At 43.6% G+C, this 25,265-nt stretch overlaps 1 protein-coding gene and 1 long non-coding RNA gene across 7 annotated transcripts in view; both read left to right on the top strand.

Annotated features, from left to right (window-relative positions):
* Positions 1 to 21,828, top strand: part of cdh8 (cadherin 8) — a 67,403-nt gene extending 45,575 nt beyond the window's left edge. For 2 of the 3 annotated variants that reach the window (XM_088370511.1, XM_088370513.1), the window contains 9 exons: positions 680 to 799; positions 4,157 to 4,324; positions 4,389 to 4,576; positions 8,234 to 8,496; positions 13,436 to 13,572; positions 15,570 to 15,691; positions 16,306 to 16,423; positions 19,226 to 19,477; positions 20,214 to 21,828. In XM_088370511.1, the coding sequence (XP_088226637.1) occupies positions 680 to 799; positions 4,157 to 4,324; positions 4,389 to 4,576; positions 8,234 to 8,496; positions 13,436 to 13,572; positions 15,570 to 15,691; positions 16,306 to 16,423; positions 19,226 to 19,477; positions 20,214 to 20,707 (1,862 nt within the window). In that variant the 3' untranslated portion in view covers positions 20,708 to 21,828. The remainder of the gene's footprint in view (positions 1 to 679; positions 800 to 4,156; positions 4,325 to 4,388; positions 4,577 to 8,233; positions 8,497 to 13,435; positions 13,573 to 15,569; positions 15,692 to 16,305; positions 16,424 to 19,225; positions 19,478 to 20,213) is intronic. The other variant, XM_088370512.1, reaches the window with a different exon arrangement.
* A 395-nt stretch (positions 21,829 to 22,223) lies between these two features.
* Positions 22,224 to 25,265, top strand: part of LOC148401149 (uncharacterized) — a 153,555-nt gene continuing 150,513 nt past the window's right edge. For all 4 annotated transcript variants that reach the window (XR_015857531.1, XR_015857532.1, XR_015857533.1 and 1 more), the window contains exon 1: positions 22,224 to 22,902. This is a non-coding gene — a long non-coding RNA (uncharacterized LOC148401149). The remainder of the gene's footprint in view (positions 22,903 to 25,265) is intronic.

The following is a 25,265-nucleotide window of genomic DNA, read 5'->3' as shown; positions in this document are numbered from 1 at the left end:
CCTGCACGGGGACTTACGAGGGCATCGCTCACCATGCGTAAGCCCGAACCGGTTAAATTTCCCTAATAACTCCGCAGTAGTCTGTTTTTCAATAGCCCGATTGAATGGTCGTGGCTAATCTATTTGGACATTTTCCCAGGAGGCTCCCGCTACATTGGAGGTGTGAAGGTTGCACGTCTGAATAGCATTTTCACACAACATGTTCAAAAATGAGTTCTTAAAAATCAGACACAAAAATGAGCGGAACATAGCTTTCAGTTGACTAATTACCTCTTCTGCCTTGTGTCTATAAATACGCCCTGCATCCATCAGGTTAGCTGGAAGCTAGCAGGAGACAGCTAATCAACGCAGAATGCTCAGTAAGGCTTAACGCTTGTCACGAGGAGTCTCAAGTGGGGGCCGTGTCACAATTTCAGAATGACACTTTAATGCCAGAAAAATACACACACAGGCGGAGTGTAAGTATTTAATGGCGACAAATGAGAGTTTAGCATCACCCATCTGCTCGGATTGTGGCTCTTTTGGGTCCATTCCCTACTCAGACTTCTTCAAAGTACGAGTCCTGGAAACGACCCAAACTTAAATTGAGAAGGATTGTTTGAATTGGATTTCATTTGATCTACCACCAAGAAAGAATATATACGAAACGATTTACGCGACGCTCGCTCTTTCTCGGCAGGTACCCCGGTGACCCGGGTGACCGCCACCGATGCCGACGACCCGGTTTACGGAAACAGCGCCAAGCTGGTCTACAGCATCCTGGAGGGGCAGCCCTATTTCTCCGTGGACCCCAACTCAGGTGAATTTTTTATTTCCTCATTGACAATAAATCATTCCAGCACAAAATCACTCGTGCGCTTAGCTAGCAGTAGTCGGACTAAAATGCGAAGTGTGCGTACGCAACAAATGGCCGTAAAAATCTACTTACTTATTATTTCTAATTTGTTTCACGCCAAAAAACTCCCTCGTGCTAAATGCTTACGAGCACCTGGGCCGACAAAAGCTTCTTTTTGTGCTCCTTGCTATTGTTTGCTCCTCGATCTGATCCCCGCAAGATGGCTCATTAAATTTAATCGCGGTTGTTAATATGGCGCGCCAATCCTTTTCACCGCTTCCGAGTCGACACGGTGTCGGACAAAACGGTGAGTGAATGAACACCGCCACGCCCACAACGGGCCACAATGCCACTGAGATAGGCTTCAACGGGAGGTGGAGATAACATCTTATTGGATTATTTCAATAGGCCAAGAACTCTTTTAGTATTTAAACATTGTGCCCTTTTCATTAGCCGCTGACACGTAGATAAACCGGCTCACAATGTCAGCCGAGGTCAGGTAGGGAGATATGTTATATTTTATATTTACGCTAAGGGCACTTGGCGGTTTCAAGGTCCTCTTGTCATCGCTGTAATTATGACCACAAACTAATCACCATTTTGTGGGTCTCATCATACCTGAAAAGTCAGCAAATTTTAGCAAGCACCTGTGTTCCCGTGTTAAACTGGAAGTTTTGTAAAACTCCCGGCGGCAATTTTATTGATCCACAATATGTTCATATCTGTAAAGATGCAGGAAAAAAAAAAGTCTTAAGAAAGCCAACGTGGTTTTTGGGCTCGACGGTTGATAATTGGCTTCCTCGCCCTCTCATTTTGACAGTAAAGCTTTGACTAAAACCCCGAAAAGAGTAATTAGGTTGAATAAGGAAGGAACATGCGGCGGTCGTGTCAGTGGCCTTAGATGATTTTTAATGAAGCCACGTTGGCGATCTTCACCGGGGATCTTTCGCCCCGGCTTCAAAAGTTAATGAGGGCACAAATGGAAAGTATTATCAGCTTGCCGCACATGTGATTGCAAAAGCGTATAATGGCCGCCGCCGCCGCCGCCGCTGAATAGATGAGGACAAAAGGCGGGCGGCCTCGATATCAGCGGGACACATCGGCGCTTTTCTCCGTCGTTGTTTGCGAGGGGATTTAGCCAGGTCAAGCGATCATCTGTGATATATTGCGTGCTTGGACAATGAGCGGCATCAAAGCCCTTATTAAATCTACATAATTGCGAGATTCGTAAGCAGGAGCCTGTCTGCCGACCCGGCCGACCTTAATGCAGCACGGTCGCATGGTTATGAATTCATATTGATGATAAGAGTAATAATAATGACGTGCCCTCGTTGCCGTTACGAGGCAGAAAGACTCGAGAACCGTCGTTGATTTATCAAACAGCTACTTGGTTCTGTTGTTTCTTTCAAAACTGTATTTTCTCGTTTTTTACTTGGTAAGAGCCAAAATCTAATAGGAAGCTTGAAATATTTTTTTTTCTGGACTTGCTTTTCAAGATGACGTTCTAATACGTGTCTACAAAGGACAAGATGACATGAATTATATTAATAACACATGAGACGTAAACAAGTCGGGGAAAAAGAGAGTGAGACGGCGAGGACGAGAATATTTATGTGCATAATTAGCCGGAACACTCGGTCCTAAGCGGAGCCGGCCTTGTGCTCGCCATCGCCGCCGTCTCACAGCACCTGCGGTCGGGAAAGAGCTCATCCACAATAGCGCGCGGCATTAGCATTCCGTGCTAGCCGCGTGAATGCAGATGGCTCGTTCACGTACGGCAGATGTTTTAATGAATCTTAATGAAAAATAAAAACGGTAAGCGATGATTAAGGAGTGTTTGACACTTTGGAATGAAAAGCTGCGGATGAATAAATCAATAAATAAACATAGAGGCCCACTTTATCACTCCGCTAGGTGGTTGGGTGGGTTGGGGGGGGGGGGGGAATCAACTATGGAAATGAGTGTTTGTCTATCCTCCCATTTTTGAGTGATTAGGAATTAATTTGAATAATCAACCATGATCAACTTCAGAGATAAGGAGCGCGCCAGTCACTGAAGTGCCTTCGTCTTATTTTTGGATTTGTTTGTTGCTGGTTGCCTGACATGGCCTAGCTTCAAATCAGATGCGAGTTCCGCACAAATTGTTTCAGCGCACACGTACACACACACACACACACACACACACAACTTTCCTCAGGCAAGAACAAGGAGTTAAAAGTACTTTGGAATATTTGATCTGAAATAAAACGAATATAATGGCTTGTAATGGAATATTTATGGCATATTCAAGTTCTCCCTTATACATTTTTTGTCCTTCAGACCTTTCCTGGTGCATCACATGACGGCCAGATGGTGCACCTCATATATATGTGCCTTTTAGAATGGTATACTGATTGCATATTAGTGACTAAATATGATTGTAGATCAGGGGTGTCAAACTTATTTTTGTCGCGGGCCGTATCATAGTCATAGTTTGCTTCAAAAGGCCACTAAAATCATCACGCCAAATAAACGTCTCGATTTTCACAACAGAGACTAACAAAAAACTGTTCAAATATTTAAAAATGAAATGAAAATGTAGATTGTAGAACTGGCAAATGACTTTTCTACTTGCTTGAAATTTCACATCGACTCCTCCACCCGACTTTCCCTGATTTTTCCCTCCATGCTTGAAACTCGAAGGTTAAGACTTGCACAAATGTGATCTACTTTCACCTCTGCCCGTGACCACCCCCAAAAAAAAAAAAAAAAATCTGACCCCTACTGGTGCTCCATCTCTGCGGACCACAAGCCTCCAGAATACAAAATGCAAGCTCCACCGTCAATGTTGTTTTTTTGGCCTAATCGCATTTTGGGGGGCGTGGAATGGAAGCTTTACGGGGTGTCGTGCCAAACAAAAAAACAAAAAAAGCCCCGAGTTTGATATTCATTTGATGATCTTGCGGCTCTCTGTTTCTCTGAGTGGATTATCCAGGGATGCCGCCGTTGAGCCCCTTTTTATATTCCACGCTTGTGGCACAGTCAATAAGGTCCAATTCTGCATACAGTAGCTCAGATTATACACGACACAAACAGCATCATTTGCACTCAATCCGAATACAAATGATGGCAGACTGCACAAAACAAGCGGCTGATCTATTTTTTTTTTTGTATGCTAAGCGAAGAAAATAAATGCATACATATCCCTGCAGGGAATTCGTCACCTCGCTTTGCAAAAAAGTAGTGCTTCTGAAAAAATGCACGTCAGGTAAGGTGGGCTGTGAAGGTTAGGACATTTTCTCAGCAGATGCTGTAATTCTAATTGGTCTTTTTTTTTTCCAGCCACCATCAAAATTGCTCTCCACGGGATGGATCGAGAAATGCGAGAGGAGTACCTGGTGGTCATCCAGGCCAAGGACATGGGCGGTCACATGGGCGGCTTATCCGGGACCACCACCGTCACCATCACCCTCACCGACATCAACGACAATCCACCTAAGTTTTCAAAAAGTGAGCATCCCTAAATGACAACATCTCAGCATCAATATTTAATCGATTTTGGTCTTTTTGACAGATTTGTATGAGTTTGTGATTCCGGAAAACCTTCCCATCGGCCAGACGGGAGGCAAAGTAAAGGCCAACGACCGGGACATGGGCGAAAATGCCAAATCCACCTACGACATCATCGACGGTGACGAGCAAGGCGTATTTGAAATCGTCATCGACCCGCAAACCCAAGAAGGCATCCTGCGACTCAAAAAGGTCATATTTTTGCTTCCTTCCTACCCGGCCGGGCTGCTGTAGAAATTAGACAAAGCAAACAAACCACCGTTTTTAGTCTCTCTATTTGCCGTGACGTGAATCCACATTAGCCCAAGGACGTGCGGTGCCGCTTTAGTTCTGAGTACCAACAATGACGAGCGCAACGTGTAGGAGGTGTGCAACGCAAAAACAACTCAGGCAGTCCGCCGGGACCACAAAGAACATCAGTCGTAAAAAGCGCCAAATGTTGACAAAGCAAATGTCACAAGTATGTTTGTCTGTTTTAGGGCAACTTCTCGTCTGAGTGGGAGTTTCACAATTGTCTTGCTTGTCGAGTCTTTTGTAAAAACACAAACAGGAAACTTCCGTTTCAAGGCTCCGAGCCGATACTGCGGTAGAAGTTGAAACTTGACTTTTCTTTCCGCCCTCAGTGACAATTGCGATCACGAGATGGCGAATCTTTTGTGTAACGTCGAGAGCAGCTGCCGCGTTAGTCAGACGAGTGGGCGGACGGTGTTTAATTTTGAAAATGCCACTTGGATGAAGGCTGTTATGCAAGTCACTTGTAAAATGTAGTCGCATTTTCATCAACATCACAAGAATAAATTGTTTAAATAAACACTACAGGAACATTTAGATGTTTGTGTTGCCTGAGAAGACACAGGAAGTTCGCCATTACTTTTGAAGGCCTTATGCAATTTGAATCAACGTGGTCTCAGTCCATATTCTGAAGTTTGAACACACTTGTCGGGCCCTCAGGGGAGGAAGAGGAAGCGATGACGCTGATGCGAGTGGAAGTCAGCTTCTTCCTGAGTTCAGGTCTTCTGGTCCAGTGAAGGAGCTTGGTGACAGACCAAAAAGACTCCCGCTGACTCATCCCATTCGGCCTTTAACATCTAGCGGTTGTTAAAAATCACTTTTGCTGCGAGGTTAGCAGTTATCGATCAAACTTTTTGGGGTTGGAGTCGGTCTTCAACCGACTGGGTTAAATCGGAGTGCTGATTTGGAGAGGCTTATTTGCTTTTTGATACTTCAAAAATATTTTAGCGCTTCACCCTCAGGGCCTTTAGAAGGATGTTAGCTGAGCTTTCACCCCTGCAGCCTGTGCTGAACTTTGAAGTTTCTTCATGCTCAGTCAGTCCATCCGGATGTGATACCGCCACTGGAAATGACACGAGGGCAGGCGGGGGCGGCGGCGGAGTGTTCGACCTCACTCCAAATTTCTCTGTTGTTTCTTTGTGACTGAGCACACGTTGACTCCATTACCTCTAAGGTGATGTTTTACAAGACTGCGAATACTGTCGACACCAAGCAAAATGGTCCTTCGTGTCTCTTTGGGGGTCTTGAACCTTCAAATAGGAGTCTAAGGCCAGGGGTGTTATCACAGTTTCATAGTTTCCGTCGAAGGGCCATAGTTTCCGTCGAAGGGCCGTTATGACAATCATAAGCTACAAAACAAATTGACAAATATCTCGTTTTCAAATCAGGCTAGTAAAAAATATTTTTTAAAAGTGAAGACAATTGCAATTTTAGTACTGACGTGAATTTGATTCGTCTTCACGGGCCACCTGAAATGATGTGGTGGGCCGTATCTGGCCCCCGGCCGGGCCTTGACTTTGACACCGGTGGTCTAAGGGCTTCGGTAATGACTGCCACAGCTCACCAGCTTGCTAGGTTTGGTCATGCGACGTTGGCGAGCTGAGCCCTTAGGCAAGCTGAATTTTCCCTTTGAGTTTTATTCAATAGGTTCGCAACACGGTGCCATGCTGCAACTCTTTTTTAGCATATTTAGCTTCAGGTGGCGGGCTTTTATTACAATACATAACTCATAAAATGAGATCCTCTCACTTGTCCGTTCGCTGACACTGAAGCATTTTGTTGAGAGCAAGTCAGGATAAATTCTCTATAACCACTGTGTGTGTGCGGATCCATGTGTGTGTGTGTGTGTGTTTGAAGCTATTTGGATGGTATTGGAATTTACTGCTGAGTACTTTAATGCCTCCACTCGACAGTAGTGAAGGTCAAAACACACAAGAAACCATGCTAATGCTGTCCTTGAGAGCTTCTGCTTTAAAAAAGCATGATGTGCACTCGCTAGCTAAAACAGAAGCCGTCGCTCGGGGTTTTATTGCGTTCGTTTTAATTTCAAGCACTAAACAAGAATAAATGACAACACCGGTTGGAACGTCGCGGTTTACAAAATCCGTCAATCCCAACTGAAACCACCGATTACACACGACACAAAGACGAATCCCAAGTTAAACAAGCCGCACATTATATCGCCAACTGAGTTCATTTCAACCGACACTAATCGGAACGTCACCGTTCCGCTTTACGATTATCTCGCCATAGTGCAGTATAACACTGACTTGTTTTTTTTTCTTCCACTGGTTTTCATCCATATTTTACCAGGCCGACTCGAAAGGTGGAAGCAATATTTGGTTGGGTGAATAAAAGTCTCCAAAAGCTCACCCCTCTCTATTTCCATATAATCACTCTGACCATCCATGCACAGCCTCACACCGGCTTCTTTCCCGTCGCTAACCTTTGAATTAAAGTGTTATCCGCTGGCTGGGGGTCTGTCACCACATATGGAGGGATCAGAGGGAGAGAAAGATGGAGGAGGATGAAAGTGCTCCAAATAGCTTCTCAGACCGTGGAGGAACGAACCTCAGAGAGGTTTTAGGGGCACCTAAAATTTTCTCCATGTGACCCGCCATCAAAAATGATAAACCAGAACTGTGTTTGGATCAATATAACACCCAATGTAGGATTAGTAATAAAAAGTGAAGCCCAACAAATTTTTAATGTGAAAATAAAAATGAAAACTGACAAATAATTGAATACATTAAATTAATATATAATATTTATAATATACAATTGAATAAATTAAATGATGTCAAAAACCTTTTATCCTTTTTTTCCCAAACGCAAACATTTAAAACAAGGTGGTTACATATTTATGATCGACCATCTGTGACAGAATCACTGCAGGCCAAGCACAGCGACTGCAAAATCTTGCCCACATGTCAACGTGCCCTGGACAAAACGTTTTAAACGCCCTTTGGAGAATTTTTTGATAGCCTGCGCAGAGTGCTTGTCGTTATTGATTTTGTGTTAGCCGGGCAGCTAATAATATGATGTCAGCAAGAGCGTAAATAAAAAGATTCATACAAGGGTAATTGCTCAGCCTGACAAAGCATCATTTTCTGAAAAGTATCACGACAAAGCCCGACAGATGCAAAAGTAAATCAATTGTGTGCTCGCTGACAGAACAATAATCACTTACTGTTTTAAGTGACTATTACCCCAAAAAGGATTATTTGGATACCACTTTAGGCTGATCCTAGTCAAAATCATTGAAGTCATGGTCAAGCAGAAACTGTGCAGGCTAAGCTAACTTAACATGCGTATTTTCTTTCGTAATTTCTAGATGTTTATCTACAACTGATATAATTGACTTTGGTAACTTGGTTACTTCAAGTAAAGACACAATTTTATTCAATAGGTGACTTAGAGCAATGAGAAAATGAAACAAAAGCAAAGCATCGACTGAGCCATGCTAACAACATTAGCTTATTTTATAACTGTGTGAATTGTAAATTGTTACTTTTGGGCACATCTCATTGTGACGGTTCCTATTTTGTTGACTTTCAGGTATTAGATTTTGAAAGCCGGAGGACATACACGCTCAAAGTGGAGGCCACCAACGTGCAGTCAGACCCCGGCGGCGGCGGCGGCGGCAATGGCGGTCCCTTCAAAGATACTGCAACGGTTAAGATTGTCGTGGAGGACGCCGACGAGCCGCCCGTGTTCTCCAAGCCAATCTACACGCTGGAGGTCAATGAAAATGCGCCTGTTAATACCGTCATCGGCACGGTTGGTGCCAGGGACCCGGACTCCAGCAGCAGTCAAGTCAGGTGAGGAGTTTATTCCGTTTTTCAGTTGGGAGTGACTTTATTTCTGAAAATGTCGCTAGTTTCACAAAGCTTAAGTTTATTTAAGTCTCAAAATGGGGTCACCAGAAAAATCAACCAAGTAACCACTGCAAACTTGAGAAAGTCATCAGGGCGCTGGTAAGTCAAGTTGTCAGTGTATTTTGGTGAAATTCTGTTTCACTCGCTGAACAACCAAATGATGACCCCGATATTCCCTGGCAGCACAAGAGGCGGACAGGCTCCAAGTTGTATTATTAAAATAAAGTTTGACACAGAGGTAATTAAATGTCTTCATTCTTGTGACCTTTCGGTAGGTTTTACTTAAGAATCGCACTCGTTTCCTCAAACGTCAGAAAAGGCAGCCCAAAAAAAAAATGTAGATTATGAGTCGAAGCTGCCGCAATTTTTCACCCGTGACGACGACAAGGGCACCTTGACGATAGGTTACGCAGGCAATTTCTCCACCGCCGTGGCATTTCATTAATTCCCATGGCGACTTTTTCCCAGGACACGACACTCATCAGGTTGTGTGTACTGTAATTGCGTGGCGGGTTGGCCGTAGATTGGCTCGAAAGAAAACGCCGTTGCACTTTTTTGCTGTTCTGCATGCATGGTGGCATCCTCATGTTTAGTGATGAGATAGCCAGAAAGGGAGGTTGCAGGATGTTACTCCCCTGGTAAAAAAAAAAAAAAAAGGAATGAAAAACTCTTTCAGGTCAGTCTGGCCTATTTTGTCGATGCCGGCCTGACTTTACAGCTTCAGCAAGTCAGGCAGGAACAATTTTCCCAATCCATACTCACATTCCCATCATTATTGTCAAAACGCGGTTGCGACCATGACGATGATCTCTTTGTGGAACTCCACATAAAAGCCTCTGAGGGTTACATTAACCTCACTAAACACTTTATATAATGTACACTTTCCTTTTAAGCACACTGGAATCATATTGAGTCCCAAGTATGCTCTTACCATTGTGTAACTCCCCCTAAGATCTTTGTTCCTTCACACGGGCCGACTGTAGCCTCGGCTGTATTATGCCTGCTCCAATTATAAGTACTTGCTGTTCCACTTAATGTGCAGAGAAGCCACGAAGCAATGAATTCTATTATGACTTATGATCAGCAGCGGTAGTAGCGGGGTTCAGGTGAGCCAAAAAGGATATATTTTTTCGTCTCTTGGGTTCTATTCTTCTGTTGTACACTAAATTCTGTTTTATTATATTGTCGTGTGTTATTTATCAAAATGACATCTCGGAATATTAAGAAATGGGTAAACGTACACCATCTCGATATTACGGCTCACGTTTGATTGACATCCGTAGATTAGTCCTATGTTTGTGTGGTAGAGTTGGCAGGAATATTTATCTCCAAGGGCAAAGATGCAATGGAACCTCAACATAACGGAAGCGAGAGATTTTGGAAAATAATGTCCCGTCCAATCAAATTGCTCCTTTTGCAGTGGTTGTTTGTCGGTTCCAAAAATGGCTGCCATCTGGGCGGCCATGTTGGTTTTTCACTGGACAGTGACGGATGTATACATTCCTAGCAACAAGGCTAATTTGAAAACTGACCTATTTAGTTATTTCAATAAATAAACGGATGTAAAAATTTGTCATTAATTGCATAAAAAAGTATTTAAATTTAGATTTTTTCAATGTAAACAATACAACTTATATATTTTTCAAATCCAAACCAGGCCTTTTTCCTCGGTGAATATAAATGGGCTATACATCCACCGACGTGTCTGGGCGCTCATGTTTTGCTCATCCGACCTTTACGTCATCCAACGGCAACAAACATCCCGATAATTTGACGGCGCGAAAAGCAATGTTCTTTTGTGTTTTGTTTGGTAGCTACCCCCCGGCTCGCTTTGCATTACGGCATGGCTTTGACAACAAAGTTATTCAACACGTTTCTCGCAGCACGGTGATGAATGCGTAGATGATCACCCCGCACGCCATTTTCCTTTCCGCCGTCACCACACCGACCTCTTCAAACCCTCGGAGAGGCTTTCAGTGTTGCAGCAGCAGGACAAAAAAAGCCACTAAGGGGACTTGCGCTCTCACATGCCCTCGGCCTGGCTTAATGCATCCAAACAACGTTTCAGGTGCACTCCATGAAATCCATCCCTCCGCCGCCCTGCATCGCTCGCCGCTCCGTTATTTCTACCTGAGTGATCACAAATAAGACGCAAGGTGACATCTCGCCAGCTGCCTGACGCGATTTCGCAGGGTTGAGCCATGACTGCGCTCCATTCGTAAATATGGCTGCTGTGACAAGCTTTGAAAAGATTTTATTTGACTTTAGAGAAGCCAGAATATTTATTTAAGAGCGGGAGCAGACATGCCGCCTGTGGGACCCCCGCTGAGTTGAAAAGTTATTACATGGGTAATATAACGTCTTTGTATGCTATTTAAAATATGAGCTGCTGTACAAGAAGCCAGCGACTTCATGGGCAACAGCGGCAATGTCAGACTTGATGTTGTTGACGTCAAGAGGAAAAAAAGGAAAAAAACGTTTTTCATTCCGAGCAACAAAGATGATTTTGACTTTAAAAGATTTATAAACTGACGTATTTAGTTATTTCAATACATAAATAGATGTAAAAATTTCAGATGTCATTCATTTCATGACATAAAATCTTTATTTAAATTTATATGACTCACCCCCCCAAAAATATTAAAATAAAATGTATTTACATAATTTATTTTATCAAAACAAATATACATCATTTTGATTGGTAATGTGATTTCCTTTCTAAATTTAAATAAATACTAATAAAGTCATAAAAGTAATAATAATAAATAAAAAAGTTAGACTTAAATTGAATTGATTTCATCTTAAAGAATCAAACCGCAAATCATTTTATATTCAATATTTTAAACATGTCTAATTTTAGAAGAGTTATGATTAAATTACAAGTTTAGATGTTTTTAAATACAATTTCACGATACATAAAGATTGAAAATCCTCCTGTTGTGAAACATTTACTTCTGCTAATACAAAAACAACAGCTCCGTGGCGCAGGTACATAAAGATGCTTTGTACCTTTTGATTGACAGTCCATTTGCAAGGGTTATTCACCGCTGAGACTTTTTCCAGCAACGAGGAGTGAAACAAACAACACGTGAAATGCGACTCACAATGTTCCTTTGCACGATGACAAAGCGCCAAGAAGCCAGCGAGGTCACGCTTATCCTGTTAAACCTTCGCGGTTCACGTTGTCACACTCTGGAAAGGAAAAAAAAAAAAAATTGCAAATCTGGTCTCAATTGTATATTTTTATTTGCTTTTAATTCTTTCTCACAGCGAGCTGTCAGTTTGAGTGACAGGTGGCAGAACATTCCAGGCTGAGCGTCTCGTCGCTCAGCCGTGAGGCTGTCAGGAAGCCGGAGAAGAGATTCTCCCGCAACTGCTGCGCTCCCAAGTGGTTTGCTGCTGTCGGCCCGTCTTGAAAGTGCTTTTGCGGGGGGCCGGGGAAGGGGGGAAGAAGGGGGGAGTGTAGTTTTTTCCAAGGTCCTGGTGGACGTCTCCCCCCTCGCCTGGCGTCTCGAGGAGTTTCCACCATTTCATCTGGAAAAAAAATGGAAATGTCACGGCTCGCTACGTCTTTCCAACAATTGGAATCTGGGCCACTGCTTTTATTTATTTCATTCTCTGTCCACACTTGCCTGTCGCGGTTTCAAATTAAGGTTTGAGGTATCAAAGTTTGCTGGCACTCAAAGGTGAGGGTCTCGATTTAGGGTTGAAAGAGTTGAGTCAGGAGTTTGGGTTTTTGGACGGGTTGAGGATTTGCGTTTCAAATAAGGGTCAAGGTTTTAAAGTCGAGTTTTACCCAAGGATTTGAGTTTTCATCCATGGTTGAAGTTTTAAATTAGAGCTTGAGCACAGGTTTGACGTTCAAGGTTGGATTTTGTGGTTGAAGGCTAATATACGTGTTGTGAAGAAAAAGACATTCTAAATTATACATTCTTATAAAATATTAACTATTCGAAATTGTGTGATGAATCTTCAAAATCTCACCCCACATCAGGTCTAGCCAACTGGAATGTTTTTTGATGTTTTTGGTTGATACTGGTAGGATTAGCTCGTAACTATTGTGCCGACCAATCTGTGTAGGAAATTGAATGATGGAGGATGATTACAAACGGTGTGATTAGCACATTAGCTGTTTTTCATGTTCTGTCTCATCAGGGATGTCCGTGGTGGTCAAAATATGTGACACAAAAAATGACCCGTTGTCCTTTTTCAGCTATGTGCACATATGTGTGTGTGCACGAGTGTTTTGCCTTGGCCTGAGAATTGGTGTCGCTCGCGCTGGTTTCCTGCATTTAAAAAGCGCGATTTCACAGGGAAGAAAAATGTCCTTTTATGTGCAGGTCCACTTTCAAAGCAAGCTGCTGGTGCCGGTGAATTTTTCAGATTTTTTTTTTCTTGCCCTGTTTTGAAGACTTTCCAAAGACGGCCAGTCGCAAGAGAAAACTACTGAGGGAAAATTCACAGTTTCAGGAACGGTATACGGTCATTTAGAGTCCGAATGGACACCTCGCCACGGGATTTGTCAAGCGTGCGGCCGGCGTCATTTCTTTATTTTCACTTCTTTTGGAGCCATCATTGATTGTTGACAGATCCCAAATGAGGTTAACACCACCACATCTGTTTTCCTGACACAACAAGCACTAATGGTCTTTTAAACAGGGCGAGCGAGGGTGTCGGCTCGATCAGACTCGAGGGTGCGGAGGGTGGGGGGGCTTTTTTCGGACCTGAATAATCTTTAATGTCCCCTGCTGCCTGTGTAATTATTCCACGGGGGGTAATTACTGATTTTCCATGACTTCAGTTGGGCAGTGGTGTGGAATTCCTTCAACCATGCGGCTGCGTTTGGGCTCAAATGTCTTTTTTTTGGTTTGTTTTTCTTCAGGTACTTTATTGACCGTCACACGGACCTGGAAAGGCAGTTCAACATCAACGTTGATGACGGCAAGATCACGCTGGCCAAACCACTGGACCGCGAGACGGACATGTGGCACAACATCACCGTCACTGCAACGGAAGTCCGTAAGTTCTGTTTTCCGGAAGCATCTTCGGGAGAAGCCATGGTTCACAAAATCTGCTTTTTCCTGATTTGCATTCGCTGGTTTGCATTTAACTCATCCACTGCCACCCCAGTTAAAATGGATCTTTGACGTCTATAGCCGTCAATGGGAGTGAACGAGTTAAGACAATGTGCTTTCTACAACATGCACCATTCCGAACCAATCTTTAAACTGGACCTGTGGGCAATTAATTGTAAGGCGGAGAAAGGTAAGCTGTAAAGAAGGCGCTCAATTGGCAGCGTGGCAGTGATGGATGGACTAAGGGCAGGGACGAACACCCTCACTCCCTCTTGTGACCCCTCCCACCCCCACCCCCCCCCTTGGGGGAATAGAATGTGATTAGTCAGATGTCACCTGCGGCTCTGAAAGACACGGGCGAATAAATGCCGGCTCTACCGTTACGCCTCAGATGCGGCAAATTATCCGGGAATTCGGTGTAATGGCGTCACCGTAAAGAGCCAACTTGAAATGTAATACCCGTCTTCTATTTTTACCCCCTTTCACGTAGAGCAGACGGCCCCCCACCCCCTGCAAACTCTCAATAAAGTGTTGTTGCTCGCCAGCGCTATCTGCAACCCGCAGTCACTTAGCCTCGAGATGTACGCCCGCCAGACAAGATGTCGGCGACGGCGGCTTATCAGAATAAGACGTTCGACTCCTCACGCCAGCGGGACCGACCCCCCCCAAATGAAAAAAAAACACATTCCGACAGCTTTCGTTTAGCCTGGCAATTAACGCGCACCTTCTTTGATTAAGCGCGAGGAGGTGGAGACAGACAACTTACAAGCAGTGTAAATTTCTGTTCCAGTAGCTTTAAGGGCTACATTAAGCTTTATCGCGACATACAGCCCCCCTGAAACAATCTGTATGCAAATAAAAGCCTTGCGTACGGGCTAAAGCTGTTTGTAGCTCTGCCGGCAAAGATTTTCCACCTCGTCAGTGAGTTTTTTTGTGCTTTGCAGATGTTCTTTAATCTGTAAGGCGTGTCTGGATGAAAAAAAAAAAAAGTGTTTACCCGATACGTGTTAATGTTCTTGTGCAAAGTGACTAGTGAGCTGTTTTAATTCAATCAAAACGAAGCAAATGAGTGTGCTTCCATGCATCCATGGCTTAAACGCTAATTGTTCTTAGTACGGTGTTTAATGTTAACATCATATCCGGAACGGGGCAAAAGTCTTGGACTGCAGCCACTGTGTTTTAATTATTATTATTTTTACAGCTGTAGTTCGGGTTAGGTGTTCAAAATTTTGGGAAGCCCAGGGCTAGGATTTTGGTGAGCTTCAGCGCCAGGTTAAGGTGCATCATCACACTTTGGACTTTAGAGAAGAAACATTGAGTTGACACACATTGGTTGCCTCTCCGGGCCACATAAAATGATGTGGCGGGCCGGGTCTGGCCCCCGCACCTTGAGTTTGACACCTGTGGTTTAGAGGGTTTCAATTCAGAGTTGAGGTTAGACTACAAGGAAGCAGAATCTCACTTTGACATTTATTTTAAAACTCGAATGAAAATTTCTACGCTCTATCATCCTCATTGTCTAAAGTTCGAGGCCTCTTAAGAGGCCACGTTAATCCACAACGGATTTCATCTTCGCCATTTGCACCACTCACTCTAGCGAGGACTAATTAAATTGTCTTTGATTGCCTTTTCAGACCTCCGTTACCAATGAGTCATTAATATGCTTTTTTTTGTCTCCTTAACGCTCATGTTTCAAACATGGCGCTGTTCAAAAGCACTTTGAATTGTGTCGTTTTATTTTGCATGGCTGAAAGGTAGATTGATGTGGCTTATCATGCCGTCCTCCCATCATCTCCGGAAATGAAGGAGAAATAAAGATGGAAAAACAAAGGAAATTAAAACTAGGTCACGTAATGTAGCTGGGATTTTCATCCACCCGGCTTCATTTTGTATTTTTCCCAAAGACTCACCTGTTTTAACATTCATTTCTCTGTCTCCTAGGTAACCACAGTCAGATATCCCGGGCGGTGGTTGCCATCCGGGTCATGGACATAAACGACAACGCCCCGGAGTTCGCCACGGAATATGAAGCCTTTTTGTGTGAAAATGGAAAACCCGGACAGGTAAGGGAGGAAAAAGGGAAAAAGAATACAGTAGACGCTCGTTCATCAAAGCAGCCATCCGTCACTCTCCTTTTTCTTGCTTTCCGCCCACTTAATGATTGGCCACGGTGAATTATGGCCTTAATTATTTCGCAGAGAAGCCTCGGAGGTTGAGAGTCTGGTGTTAAAAAAAAAAATGGCGGGGGGGGACTTAGCCGTCGGGATTGATCACGACACATCGTCAGTTGAGAATGTCTTTCATGTGGCCTCCTCCAGATGGCACAATGCATCGCCCTGCCAAAAAAAGCCTCCGACTGGTGCTTAGCATTCCCCCCACCTGCCTTCTCATCAATCAACCTCATTCAAGGCAGCTACATGTGTCGGATGCACTTTTATTGGACCGGGGCGGGGGGAAAAAAAAAAAGAAAATCGTCTCAAAGGCCCCCGGATTCTAATTCCCAATCAATCCCAGCGTGCGATAAGAACACCGATGACAGATTAGCGGATAAAGCCGGCGATGCTTTAAGGCAGACCGGACAGAGCTTCAATGATAACAATCTAAATCTCTTAGCGGTGAAGAGCAAATATTCCAGCACGTGCGATGAGTATCATTTTTTTTTTTTTTTTAAACACAGGTGATCCAAACGGTCAGCGCCGTGGATAGAGATGACCCGATCCAGGGTCACTACTTTGAGTACCGTCTGGTTCCCGAGATGCTCAACAATCCCAACTTCACTATTAAGAACAACCAAGGTGAGCGAATAAAAGCCTCAAAAGAATTAAGCAGGTAAAACTCGTCCTCGATTTTGAACAAAAAGTTCCGCAGCAAAATGTTTGTGACCAGATTGTTCTTCAATCCAGCCCCACTTAACAGACGTTGGATCGTAAGTGAAGATAAACCAACGAGATCCAAATTGAGTTGGTCCTGCTAGTTTTGCTGCTCAATGTAGGGGAACTTCCAAGCTACCTTGTGGCAGATGGTGCTAGGTTTATTTACACAATATTGCTCATTTCTTTCTTGGGTATCTATCTTTTTTTTTTTTTTTTTTCTCTCTGCTGGTCCAAAGTGGCGGTGAACAAGCTGTGTTCACTGTCACGTGTAATGTTTTGGGCTCACGGCGGAAATCTATTCATATGGTAGCAGCCTTCTGTTTGGACACGCGGGCTGCGGGCTAGCATACTGCAGTCGTCTTTGATGGCTCACTCAGGCCATCAAAAGCAGGTCATAGTTGAGGAAGAAAAACCATTTTTAGTAGTATTTTACAATCGTAGTATTTTTTTACTCTGGTGCGCTAGCTGGTGTGCGCACAGCAGGAAATGAAACGGAATATGAACAAATGGTTTTCATTCTTTTCCCGTTATTATATATTTGGCTTTTGAAAGCTCTTTTTCCCCCATTACTGTTTTTATGTATTATTGTCTATACTTTTTTTTCAATATATTAGCTATTTTATATTTATTTTATGTTATGTTATATCCTTTGTTATATTATTTATAGTTTTATTATTTATAAGGGATTTTATTAGACATCATTTCTTTCCCCCGCTTCATTCATTCTTTCATTTTAATGTTGCCCAAGTTGGCAGAAGTTCCTTTATTATTATTAATTATCATTATTATTAAGATTATTTTGATTATATTTATTTATTTATTGGAAATGACTTTCTTCAGTCTTCTGGTAGGCTCAGATGACCTCATGATTTTTTTTATCAATTCAACCAGTGGGAAAATAAACACATTTGGTCCGAGCCTAACCCAGACACCACCGGATCAAATGTGAGTCACGGAGGTTCTGCTCTCCTCCAAGCTCCTCTCTCTTCTCTCAAGGCGACGTGTCGGATCAAAACCGCCGCTGTTGTTCTTTCTTTCTTTGACTCGCTCGCTGGCTTTTCCGTCGAGTCGAGCAAGCGTACGTTTGTTCTGGCACACAATGTAACCCTAGCAAGAATCAAAGCAAATATGTGCTGTCATTCTTCAGCGATATAGTACACAACGCAGCAGCCACTTGTCTATAGCGCCTGAAAGGAGGCCCGCCATCGCCACTCCAGCGACTATTTCTGTCTGGCGGAGGTGGCGGCAGACACTTGACTGATGAGTGTTAGGCGGGCCCCCGTGCGCCGCTTTTGTTTGGGATGATGAGTGTAATCACGGGAACGGCCCACACGCTCGTAGAACAAAAAAACTCTTCAACCGATTGAACTTTAAGTGCTCCCTACTCGCGACGGGTTGAATTTATCGATTAAAAAAAAAAATAGCTCAAAAAGAGATTACAATGCCATCCCATCTGGGAGACGGTTCGCTCCAAGAAAAAGTCAAGCCCTGAAGTTCACTGAATAGAACTTTGAGCACCCGTTAAATTTATAAATCCCTCGTCCACTAACTAACTTTGTTGACGTGCAAATTTTCCCAACCTCTAAGGTAGTATCACAAGTGTCACCAGGGTTTGCCTCAAATAATGCCAACAAAACCCTGACAGATTGCCTCCGAATCCACAAAATGACAATAAATCCCTCCCTCAACCTACAAAATGTTCATGCGCCAAGCTTGTATTATAAACATGAACTAGATTTCATGATCAACTACATGGGAGTTTCCTAGCGGCTATAATGACCCCGCAAGAACACACACGAGCCCCCACGGTGTCACACACACACACACACAATCAACAACTTGACAGCAAAGTCTACCCGCAAATTTCCCAACTTCCAAAGTTGTGTCAAATCAAGCGCCTTTATGCGAAAGATAAATTAAAATGATCCCCCCGCAGGTGAACGAACGCCTTCGCAGCCATAACGACATGGTGAATTGCAGCAGAGCACCTGTAAAAGGAGCGAAACCTTCTCCCAGTTGGCAATTTGACGGAGAAGCCGAAGCAAATATACCCGCATCCGAGGGAGTATCATACAAGTCATTAGGATTCCTATTAAGTGGGAGTCAAGACCCCACCGTATCCACCTGAGCCCTCATAAAAACTAAATCAAACTCGCGACAGTCAACTTACAAAATTCCCGGCTAGTTTCACACAAGAGCGGAAAATATAAAATACATACTCAGCCTCGGTATCAAAAGTGTATTTATGACGGTGTTTACTTCTATTTTTAAGCTCGAAGGCTTCTTAGAAAATGACCCACTTGCTTTACTCTTAAACAATCCATCTAATTTCCCTCCCCGTGAAGTGCGGAGCGATCCAAATGAGATGGGACGTTCCGGCGTTCAGGAAGCCGTGTGTTCTTCGCCACTTATAAGACGATAAACCCGAGCATCAATTACATCAATCGTCCCGCCTGTCGAGCATCTTCTTGATCCAGTTTGAGCGCCGTGTTGTTCCCGCCCGGCAGCGGGAGAGGTAAAGGTTAGAATTTCACGAGGTTTCCTAAGAAGAGGCCCCGGTGTTTAATAAGGAGAGGCGGCTAACGAGCGGGCGGCTTCAAAAGATCATTTCCCGTCGCTTCGCCTTCCTCATACTGTTGACTAAAAGCACTAAAAATCCATCAATGCTAGACAAGCGAGGCGGTGACTGAAATGAGTTCTCTCCCCTCATCTTCCCCCTCTCAGACAACTCCATTAGCGTCCTAGCCAAGCACGACACATTCCGGCGACAGAAACAGGAGATGTACTTCCTGCCCATCGTGGTGACGGACAACGGTAGCCCGCCCATGAGCAGTACCAACACGCTGACCATCCGGGTGTGCGGCTGCAGTAAGGACGGAATCGTGCAGTCCTGCAACGTCGAGGCTTACGTCCTTCCCATCGGACTCAGCATGGGAGCGCTCATCGCCATCTTGGCCTGCATCATCTTGCTCTTAGGTGAGGTTTGGTTTCATTCTTGACCTGACATTTCCAACAAGACGATGAATGTTGGCTACATCTATGTTGACCCAGATGACCCTACCTCCAACCAAACATGTTTCTAGACAGTTCTTTTGACACTGGAGCAGATTTTGGCCTCTGGACATTACTTGGTTAACAAATATAGATTGGCATACACGGCACAGGGTTAGGGTTTTTGTACGTGATCCCAATTGACCCACCCAAATTGACCCATTCCAGCCAATTTCCATCACTAAGGAGCAGTCACAAAATTTGGTTTTAGTCCCTGGGTACTGGGATTTTTGTCCCATACAAACTCATTCTCTTGTTGTGAATGCATCCTAACTGCAAACATTATGTTCTTTATACAGCGCGTAGAAGACAAATAAAAAATGATGAAAATCACGAGTCAATCAGACGGCCGATGATTGCGCTACGATTTTTGGCTAACGCTAAATGCTGTTTCACAGTTAAACAGCTGTAAACAAGTAAATAGACAAATTGCGCCAACTTGCTCGCTCACCATTCTCTAAACCTGCTGCCTTTTTGGCTCGGTCCCGTTAGCGGAAGCTGGCTGGCTGTCTCGTACGATTCCCGGCGCCCGCACACTGCAATGATTATTTTGCAGCCAACAAAATAAATGATTTCTGGCAAACTTTGGAGATAGAAAAGCTTGAACTCGTTTTTCCTCGTCTCCCCCTTCCCCTCTTGTGACTGGGTCTTTGTCGGATAGTAATAGTGGTGCTCTTCGTGACGCTACGGCGACACAAGAACGAGCCGCTCATCATTAAGGACGACGAGGACGTGCGCGAAAACATCATCCGCTACGACGACGAGGGCGGCGGCGAGGAAGACACCGAGGCCTTCGACATCGCCACCCTGCAGAACCCGGACGGCATCAACGGGTATCTCCCGCGCAAGGACATAAAGCCCGACCTGCAGTTCATGCCGCGCGCCGGCCACCACTCGGGCCCCAACGGAGTAGACGTGGACGAATTCATCAACGTGCGGCTGCACGAGGCTGACAATGACCCCACCGCGCCGCCGTACGACTCCATCCAGATCTACGGCTACGAGGGCCGGGGATCGGTCGCCGGATCGCTCAGCTCGCTGGAGACCACCTCGTCCGACTCGGACCAGAACTATGACTACCTCAGGGAGTGGGGCCCCCGCTTCAGGAGACTTGGGGAACTCTACTCGGTGGGCGAGAGCGACCGCGAGACCTGACCTGAAAAAAAAAAACCCCGTAAGACTTTCGGAATCTTTTTTTCTCTACCGTTCACGTGTGTATTAAGCGCTAGAGTTCTATCGGCTTTTAGAAACAGAAAACAAGGAGAAGAAAAAAAAACCACGGCCACTTTTTTTGTATTCTTCCTAGAGTTGAGGTCTAGCAGTCATCCACATTGTAATCGTTGAGCCGAAACAAACCGTCTTTTTACTAGGAGATTCTTGTGGGGTGTAAAAACTTTAGATTCCGTTGTGGAGTGTCTAGCAGTGTTTTGGGTGTTAGTCATTGCCGTGACTTCCAGTAGCAGAGAGCCGCAAGGTCAGCGAATCTCGAACGGACTTTAAAGCAATACGTGGTCGAACTTGCAACAATGAATGTATGAGAGGATTTGAACGACCGAAAACAAAGAAAAAAAGACAAAAAAAGAGTGTTGGCTTTGACAAAAAAAGTGACTTTGTTATCATTTGATATGTTCTCTCTATGGTGGCCACATTTATAAATTACGCTTTATACAACTATTTGTATTTACATGCTACAGTTGGCGCGTTGCCATTGAGCTATAAAAAGACGTGAGGACAACAACAACAACAAAAAAATGTAGAATCTCTGAGGCCTTCTTTTTACAGAAGCAAGTTCAATTGAAACCTAATGCTTTGGTTTTTTTTTTGTGTTGATTGTTCATTACCTTTCAAGAGTTTTTCTACATCTTTTCCTTTCCATCCTCTTCAAATAAGTGGGCTTAGTCCAAGATAAACACCGGTTAGCATCTTTCTGCTGACCGCTAACTCAGCATTTGATTCGCCAGGACAAAAAAAAAAAGACGCAAATCCAGCCCGTGTGCATATTGTGCGTACATTGTATGATACGAGTAAAGAAAAATATTGGCTTGTGCTGTACATAGCATTTCTGCTAACATCATTAGTTTCAGACGCGGCTGGTAGAGAATTTCAAATTTCCGAAAACAGAAGACTTGTCGGTCTTCCGCTCACCTTTTCTGCTGTGCGTTCAAAAGCTTATCAGTGTGTATGTTCAATTATTTACTCCCCTGTATTGTAATCTCTCCAGATTACCCTGTATTGTTTCCTACTTGTTGAAATATATTTTTATAAATAGCCTTGAATGGGTTCCGACTGCTGCTTAAGGACTGTCGACTTGGAGAGGAAAGCAACACGCCATGGAGATGACCAAAATACTGACTGCGGTTGGATGTGTAGCTCGGTTTTAAGGTCGGGGTTTGATTCACACATCAGCAAACTTTTCTTTTTAATTTTTTTTTTTTTATGAAACAATGGGCTACTGTTAGTGTTTTGGATTAGGGCCATTAGAGTTTGAGGGGAAAGTTTATTTGAGATTTGATTTATTTTAGATTTAGATATTTATTATTAGTTATTTAGATGTATTTTTAATTTATCCCTCTCAAGGTGTTTTTCAAAGGTTTATTGAAAAAACCTTTGAAAAATACCTTGAGAGGGATAAGGTAAAGGTTTGAAAATATTAGCAGGGGGTTACAGTACATCAGGTCGTCTCTTTGTGTGTGTTTTTTTTTTGTGCGTGTTCATTTCGCTTGAGTTCAATTAGGTATTTTCGTCAAACGCGCATGCGCATGACGAAGGGCAAAACCGAATAAACAATTGGTGTCAATTTCGCTCTCAAAATGGCAGGAGAAAATGCGCACGTAAACGAAAATATGAAGATGAACACAGGACGTTTTTGACAGGGTGGGAAAGTTTTTTTTATTTTTAACTTCATGACAAGCCATTCTGCCTGAAACGTCAGACGTCATTCGCACATGTCAAAGGTTCAAATCTTCAGCCCCACTTCCGATCACTCAACGCTAACATCGATCAGGACTTTCCAAAAGGGACTGAATTTTGTGAGCGCAAGCTGGACACTTTGAAAAATCGGGCAGAAAAACAGGTGCAGCTTTTGCAAAAAAAATACTCAGAGACTGCCACGCTTGCATCAACTGGCTTGCAACAACTGGCTTGCAACATTGCACGGGCTAAAAAGTTTTAAAATATGCCCCAGTGACGTCGTTGAAATCTCGTCTCCTGAAAACGCCAAACGAAAACGAATGGTATCAGACATCCAAGAAAAAGAATTGCTTCGAGAGGCAACAACGGGAAACAAGCCACATTTGAAGAGGATTGTTCAAGGCAAGGAATGCCAGAAGTCGCAAGAAGCAACATGCATGGTAAGTGCAAAAAGCCTATTGTAAATTATTCTTTTGTTTGTGAACTTTTTTGAACCGAGACAGTGCACACAATGTTCATTGTTGAAAATGATTGGGCTGAGTCCATTTCTGTCATTATCATGTTGGTGTGTGATATAATAATGTCACGCAATAAATTTGGCTGAGCAGAGGCGTGTGTAAGAGGAAGGTGTATGATGTGGCTCTTTGCGGTAACAGTAAAAAATGTTGGCCACCCCTGCAATAAACCTTTGAAAAATACCTTGAGAGGGAGGGATAAAGTAAAAGTTTGAAAATACTAGCTGGGGGTTACACTTCATGATTAGAAAAATGATAATAAATACAAATATAAATTTAAAAAGGAACTAAGAATATAAATAAATTAATAAATATACACAAATAAAGAAACAATAATAATAAAAATGAGGATCGGTGTATGCTTTTTGCTTTGGCTACATTGTCCTGAGCAGCCATGTCAGAGGCTTATAAATTACCCTGTGAAGAAAGACTATTCCATTTTGGTCATTTTAGTTTGTCTTGTAAAATTTTAAGGTTATGTACCGGTTAAGGTTGGTCGTTATCACGCATTTTCCTTTTGGCAAAGTCAGACGGTCATAACTAAAGGCGTTCAAAACATCGCCGAGTACTTCCCATTTGATTGGCCTTATTGATCAAATGAGTCAAGAACGTGTTTATGGGAAACGTAGTCAACATCTCTCTTCTTCTCTTGCTGACCCTTTAAAGACTCAGTAGTGGAGCCTACCCTGCTGTTCCAAAACCATTCCAGTCCTGCGTGATGCTCTCATTTCCTCTCATCTTAAAAAAGAAGAAGTCGAACCATGCTGCATGAGTCAGGGGAGAAGAAGAACAAAAATAAAGTAAATTGGAACATTTCATCAGAAAATAAAGTCTAAAGGAAGCCTTGTAGCACCGGCATTCTTGTGATTTAAAAGCCGGCGGTGTCAAGAAACAACAGGGCGGACGGAGCGGGCGTGTTGAATCTGTTCCAAGAAGGCTGGTGGCAGGTTTATGCATCATCTAACCGCAGGATAAGCGTTCCCGTAGCTTTCCATTTCCTACGCGGCTCTTCACTTACTCACCAACTTTCTTTTTTTAAATGCCTTTCTCCCTGCTATAAATGTCAGTTTGTTGTTTCTGGGTGTGCTGCACCGAGAAAACGAAAATGCCTTTTAACACACTTTGCTTGCTGTGCTATCGTTATAGTTACAAAATAGAAATAAACTACACAAACGACTGTGACTCCATAGACCCCCCAAAAAGTGATTTTTTTTTTTCTCTCCAGTTGCACAGTAGAAAGTCAAAGAAACAGATTTGTAGAATAATCCACAAGGTAAAAAAAAAAAAAAAAGTCCCACGTGCAATGTAAATTATGCAGCGTGTTGTATACAAAAATAAAGGTGTTTTGCGCCGTTGTGGGTGTAAACACAAAGGACTTGTTTCGACGTCAATAGAATTACACAAAATAAAAGCAAAATATTGCTCTGCTTATGCCACACAGAAAATTGACTTTCACCCACTTGACTCAACTTGCTTTTATTACAACATTTCTCTGAAAAATAGAAGGAAAAAAAAACCCCGCCAAAAACCTTATCATACCCCCTTGAGCAAAATCTCGGACGCAGACCTTCATGCTGCCAAGCTTTTGCCTGTGTGTACCTTTTCTATTTTTTTCTTTTTATCAGGTTGACATTATGAAGCGTTAACAGGAAAGTCAGAGCCTTTCGTGCCGCGTTGCATAAAGTGGACGACGACTCAAAGGCTGTCGGGCACGTCCCTTTCAACAACACAAAGTAAACCTTCAAAGTTGTCCAATCTCATCGGTTTGCATTTGGAAGCATTTTTTTTTTCAAAATCCAAGTACAACCGACATGAGCTTGAAACAAACTCAATTAGCAAGTGTCTTATATAAGTCACAATAAAAATAGAATGAACTGAAATAATATCCATCCATCCATCCATCCATCTTCTTCCGCTTATCCGGGGTCGGGTCGCGGGGGCAGCAGCTTTAGGAGGGACTCCCAGACTTCCCTCTCCCCAGCCACTTCATCCAGCTCATCCCGGGGGATCCCAAGGCGTTCCCAGGCCAGCTGAGAGACATAGTCTCTCCAGCGCGTCCTGGGTCGTCCCCGGGGTCTCCTACCGGTGGGACATGCCCGGAACACCTCCCCAGGGAGGCGTCCAGGAGGCATCCTGATAAGATGCCCGAGCCACCTCATCTGGCTCCTCTCAACGTGGAGGAGTAGCGACTCTACTCCGAGTCTCTCCCGGATGACCGAGCTTCTCACCCTATCTCTAAGGGAGAGCCCGGACATCCTGCGGAGAAAACTCATTTCGGCCGCTTGTAT

Source organism: Syngnathus floridae, chromosome 3 (assembly GCF_059516105.1).
Source record: "Syngnathus floridae isolate MCC-2025c chromosome 3, RoL_Sflo_1.0, whole genome shotgun sequence".
NCBI classification, from domain to species: domain Eukaryota; kingdom Metazoa; phylum Chordata; class Actinopteri; order Syngnathiformes; family Syngnathidae; genus Syngnathus; species Syngnathus floridae.
This window is presented reverse-complemented; position numbering and strand designations above follow the sequence as displayed.